The following is a 6,000-nucleotide window of genomic DNA, read 5'->3' on the forward strand; positions in this document are numbered from 1 at the left end:
ACCCTCCTGTTTTGTGGCCAGAACTTTTCCTAAGGTTCCGTGTTTAAATGTGGAAGATGTTTTCTGTCTCTTTTTCACTGATAGTAATTAACTATTTTACTAGTAACTTTTTTTGTAGATGCATGACCAGTTTTTTTTTAACATATTTTTTTAATGTTGAACTAATCATCAAAGAAAAATATGGTCTGTATGCATTTTTGTGCCTTTTATAATTTAACTCTCATGCCACCCTATATAGATAACTATCCCCATTTTATAGAAGAAGAAAGATACTAAGGTCTAGAGAGGTATGTGAGTTGCCTGGAGATGTACACAGCTAGTAACTGGTGGAGATGGAATTTAAATCCAGAATCCAAGCTCTTTTTTTTTGTCGTGGGGGGGGTGGATTTTATTTATTTATTTGACAGAGAGAGACAAAACGAGAGAGGGAACACAAGCAGGGGCACTGGGAAAGGGAGAGGGAGAAGCAGGCTTCCCGTTGAGCAGAGAGCCCGATGTGGGGCTCGACCCCAAGACCCTGGGATTGTGACCTGAGCCAAAGGCACCAGCTTAACAACTGAGTCATCCAGGCACCCCCAGAATCCAAGCTTTTAATTGCAACTCTATAAACATGAAATTTCTATATGGAATTGCAGAATTATGAATAGTTGAAACTGTTTGCTGTGGAGATTGGGGGTTGGTTTCATAAGTTGGAATTTGTTTTTTGTGATCCATTGATTTAAAGTATCAACACACTTTGTGTTTCCATTTTTATGCAGAGAGTCTTGGGATTTTAAAAGACTACCCTCACTCAGCTTTTCCATTAGAAAAGAAAGTCATCAAAACAGAGCCTGAAGATTCAAGATAGCTGTGATTCTCCCGCTGTTCTCTGGAAATGGCAATTTAAGGATAATGCTCCATCATAGAAATAAGCCTTAATAACCAACGTTGCCTCATTCAGCTCAAACAGATTTCATAGCCAAAGCATAAGGACTGATACATAGTCTGCGGAAACCAGGAAGATAACACAGCAGCCACAAAGGAGAAAATTGAGAGAATGTTGCAGTCTGTAATAGAAATACTGATCCATTCACATTCCTGTGTAAGTTGTTTTATGTGGAAAAGCTTACAAATTAATATTGTAAGCATTCATTATTTAAGAATGTACAATGTATTTGTGTAATTTATAGAAGTAAAATCTAGATGTGGAGACATGTTTGGTCCAGTAAATGTGGTTACAGTTTATTTTACTTGAAATTTCACTGTCTATTTTAAGTGTGTTTAGCATAAATATTCTTCTGTGTTAGAGTTTAGAATCGTCGCAGTCATAAAGAAAGTTTAAGCAGTGTAGTTATTGGCGAGGTTGCAACGGTTTTGGACGAATGGAAAGCAAATGCTCAACTCAAACCAAGGAAAATATTGTGGATTTAATATTTGATAAAACCGACTTTGTTTAAGAGGAAATGTGTCATTTTGGGAAGTAAAATGTCACTTTTGCTGGCTCAGGCACACTTACGCAATTAATAAATTCTAAAGTAAAGTTTAAAAGATGAGCAAGAGAGTAGAAAATCTCTCTTTATGTGGTTGATTCGGATTGTAGTATACCATTCTCTCATCATAAAAATAGGAAGCTGGTCCTTGGACAGAGAACTTGAAATAGGTGAACTGATGTGTAAAAGCCGTGACTTAAACATTGTTGTTGAAGAATGTGTTGAATAGATTAAGTCTTAGTAAGTTAACCCCAAAGGTGATAAGGATGGTGACTGTCAGAAAGGCTGTAATATAAAGTAGAGTCAGCACCAGTGTATGTCTAGCAGTTCTTGATGTCCTGGATGGAGTCAGAGAAAGTAGGCGTCTCGCCCTTGGGGAATGTCTTCCCACTCAGACCGTCCCAAGTGTGGACAATTGTTATATCCACATTTGCAGTCATAATTCTGTGGAGGTTTAGTTGACACCTGGCTTCATTATTTATTTTACAGTTTTGTGTACCTTTCATATTTGCATATGCAGTTTATCTTTAAATTCATTTTAGCTTGAAAGTCTCTTTCAATTCCCCCTATTTAATAAATGGACTGTGAGCATATTTATGGGGGTGTGCTTAAATGTTGATAATGTCCTTGCATACTTACGAGAAGTTCACATTGGAACCCATAGTTTAAAAAAAAATACCATTTCTACCAATTTACATTTTTTCTATTGGTTTAAGAGAAGACATTTGACAGCTTTACCTACTTCCTTCAGATTCATCTAAACCCAGATATTGATGAGAACAGCATCCTGAGTTGGGATATGTAATGTTTTTTTTGTTTGTTTTTAGTTCTGCTCTAAGTCCTAACTGTGTACAAAATACTAAGTCATAATCCATTATACTGGAGCTCATCGGCCACACATTAGATGAAATGTCTGGACTGTAGTCTCTGATCACTGTCACATGTATAATTGCTTTTTCATTCTGATTTGTAGAATAGCTTTATAGTAGAAACACCAGTAAACAACTTTTATACTATTGAAAGGCTCTCTTCCCCTAAGTGTTTTAATTGTACCATAGTGTTTTGCCCACTGAAGAAGCTTTTTATGGACCTTGCAACTTTGTTGCTAGCTTGAGATTGATTATTGTGGTTGTATTGTTCACTGTGTGTAGAAATAGTTTGAGTACGATTTAAATAGATTGTTCAGTTTTTAATATTAGCCATAGAACTGGTTAGTATCTCAGTAGTTTCATGAAACGTTTCCTGTATTCTAATCTATTTTGAGAAATTTTGTGGGTTTTTTTTTTAATTGTGTCTTACAGTTCAAGTTTGTAGATTTTAATAAGCAACAATTTTTAAAGATGCAGTAACCTTCCAGTTAATACTTACCTGTCTTTCATGGCCCCACAAATTGCATCTTTAAATCCATAAGTAAGTTTCCTTAAGTATCACACTTTCCTGGTCTTTCAAGCTTAATGATAAGGGGAAAGCACAAGAAAAATTTCAGTAGAATACAGTTTTTATTTTGTAAACACTAATGTATTAAATTTGCTATACATTGAAGCAAATAATATATATTTTTATTTGAATTGTATATATGAATTGGATGTTATAACTAGTTGATTTTTTCATTGTGTTCGAGGTATTTTCACTGAACAAGGTCAATTGGTTACCTCAGTATTATAGCCGATATAGTCCAAGGGACCATTTCTCCCCAAGTCTGCGTTGTACTTGATCACGTGACGTCTGCGTTCCTGTGACTCTTACATCTGTTGGTGAGGTGGGACGAGTGCACTTGCTTCCTGTGGCAATAAAGATTTCTGTGCCTCACACACGTATGTGTATATAACTTCCTGCAAAGCACTTTTCACAGTAGGTGATGTGAGCCTCGCCAGCCTCCCCTCTCTGAGTATTTGGTCTGGGCTCAGGTGTGAGGGGCCGGGGCCAGGACTTACGTCTTACTTCAAGACAAAGTATTATGACCAGTGACCTTCGTTTCTAGAAAGTTCTTTGGCATACAGGTGCTCAGTTGACTGGTCTGTCGAGGAACGGGTTTGGTTTATGTTGTTCTCACTTACGAGAGGTTTACAGAGATATCGTAAAAGCTATCCATCCTATCTAACCAACTAAATTAACAAAAGGAACATTAGCATTTAACATATTTAATATAGTAATATTTGTAAAGTGCTAATGTGATGTGGCCTCAGTATTACAGCTAATTATGATACCGAGCTAACCTATGGTAGAGAATGAGCAGCAGCTTTGCGAGGAAGGTTTTTCGGCTTTGTTTTCTGGAGAGTGAGATTGAGAGAGAGCAGGGTGAGTGGTGGGGAGGGAGGCGCAGAGAGAGGGAGAGAGAATTCTAAGCAGGCCTCTCGGCCAGGGCAGAACCCGACTCGGGGCTTGATCTCCTGACCCTGAGATCACGACCTGAGCCCAAATCAAAAGTCGGGTGCTTACCCGCCACCCAGGCACCCCTGCCATGAAGTTGTAATTGCTGCATCCAGTAGATGAATGAAGAGCCTCCTGGGGTCCGACACCGTGCGGGCCGGCAGGGCGAGGGTGGAGGCTACAGAGGAAACACGAGGTGTGCTCGCCCTTGGTGAGTCCAGCGCTTCACTGAACGGGAACGAGTGCCGCTCCGATAAAACACACAGTTCAGTGCGTCACAGACCGGGGGGAGCAAGGAGCGGACGTTGAAGTGTGTTGCGTCCTCCGCAGGCGCGGTGCTGGTGGGCGCTTGGACGGTGAAAGCAAACACTGGCCTGACAGATGCAGAAGCGACCAGCCAGAGCTAGAGCAGTTAACAGGAGGCGAGCTGTGCCGGAAGGACATAGCGGCAGTGCATTTCCTTCGCTCTGAGGCCACTGAACGGAAAAACAGGTCTTAGTTTCAGCCCGTTGGATCTGCTTGCCAGGGTAAGAGTTCTTTTTGGTAGTCCCACTGAACTGGCAGAAGGCTGGGGGGTTTTCTGATCCCCGGTTAGTAAGACCACTTGGGTAAAAGCTTTAGGATTTGGTGATTATGGGGCTACTAGCACCTAATGTACATTTACAGTAACAGTTGGTGGTATTTAAGACTTCAAACCTAGATCAGCATGCAGGGAATTCTCTAACCTGTAGTCTGCTCATGTGGTCACTCAGATGTGAAGAATTACTGACACGAACCTCTTTTGCTTCTGTGCTGTGACTGCACGGAGTCCTCAACAGAAAATCAACCAAGGTATTAACCTAATGAAACGAGGAGGTCTTTCTCTTATAGGAAATGAATTTGGTTAGCAAACAGCTAAGTTAGAATTGAGTTTTGTGTTTGTAACAGCTTAAAGCATATAACCAAATATGGTAGCCGCTCTTTAACTAAACACCACTGTATGGTCCAGCTGTGCGCGTGTTGTTTCAGGGAATCCAGGCTTATTTATTCCTTATCTGCGGGTGTCCTCATAAATGAGATTCTCAAGTGGACCTCCAAAATTAATAAAAGAATGATCCAATGTCCAGAAATGTATTTTTACTGTAAATATATTTAATCTTAAAAACCTTACTGTTAACTATTTCCTTACTGACTCTGTAAAATCATTCTTATTTTACGTAGAAGTGATCAAAAAACTAAACGCTAGGGGTAGGATTTTTTTTTTTAACTTTTTGAGTACGTAGTGGTTAAAGCTTTAAAACCTCTAATTTCGTTTCTACTGACCTATGAATATTTAAAAAAAAAATACCGTGGAGTTCTTTTTTTTTTTGTATGCAGAAAAATCTAATCAGAAATGTATTTTTTAGGTTTAACTTGCAAATCTTTATCAGTTTAGAAAATTTAAATCACTTTTAAGGGAACTATGAATAATGATTAGTTCTAATTCCAGAATTGGTTAACTAAGCTCTGTTGTTTCTTTCATATTCTCCTTGTCTCTTAAAGGCCACAAAATTTTTAAGTATTAAAACAGCATCCTATTGAATTTGGGGTCTCCAAAATTTGGGTATCTGTTTGGTCACAGTTTCCAAGGTTGTTGTTCTGACAACTAAATTATCTACTTCCAACATACTACTCCAATAATGTTAAAGCTTTGGTCTTTAGAAGTTCATCTTCAGTTAAAAGAAATGTTTGTAGCAATTGGATAAAACCCTCGAACAAGGAACATCAGAAATGAATCATATAAAATACTAATCTTAGGGTTTTTTCAACATATACCTGAAATGTTTAATTATGATCCTTCTTCCATTTTATTCTTTTTTCCCCCCATTTTACTCTTCTTGCCTGATTTCAGACACTTCAGTGAGAAATTGCCTCTATTTATTTGTTTTTACTTTACTATACAACTGCTGTCTATTTAGTTTTCCAGCGTAAGTTCTCCAAAATGTTGTTTCACAAACTCAGAGAAAGAGTGAATTGAATGCTGCCATCAAACATGTTGCAAAATGCAGATGAAATAAATAAAACACTTGTTCCAGGTAAGGTGGTAGCGCAGCACAAACGTTGACACCAGCCCAAGATTTTTCCTCTGCTTCCGAAGAGCAAATGCTGTGACTGTCCTGGTGAACCAGGCAGGTGGGTCCAA

The 6,000-nt window shown here is 38.7% G+C and overlaps 1 protein-coding gene across 5 annotated transcripts in view; it reads left to right on the forward strand.

The window, feature by feature from the left end:
• The window catches only part of NAB1 (NGFI-A binding protein 1), a 44,577-nt gene extending 41,297 nt beyond the window's left edge, over positions 1–3,280 (forward strand). For all 5 annotated transcript variants that reach the window (XM_059393071.1, XM_059393072.1, XM_059393074.1 and 2 more), the window contains exon 8: positions 759–3,280. In XM_059393071.1, the coding sequence (XP_059249054.1) occupies positions 759–847 (89 nt within the window). In that variant the 3' untranslated portion in view covers positions 848–3,280. The remainder of the gene's footprint in view (positions 1–758) is intronic.
• The last annotated feature ends 2,720 nt before the right edge of the window (positions 3,281–6,000 follow it).

This window comes from Mustela nigripes, chromosome 3 (assembly GCF_022355385.1).
Source record: "Mustela nigripes isolate SB6536 chromosome 3, MUSNIG.SB6536, whole genome shotgun sequence".
Lineage (NCBI taxonomy): Eukaryota > Metazoa > Chordata > Mammalia > Carnivora > Mustelidae > Mustela > Mustela nigripes.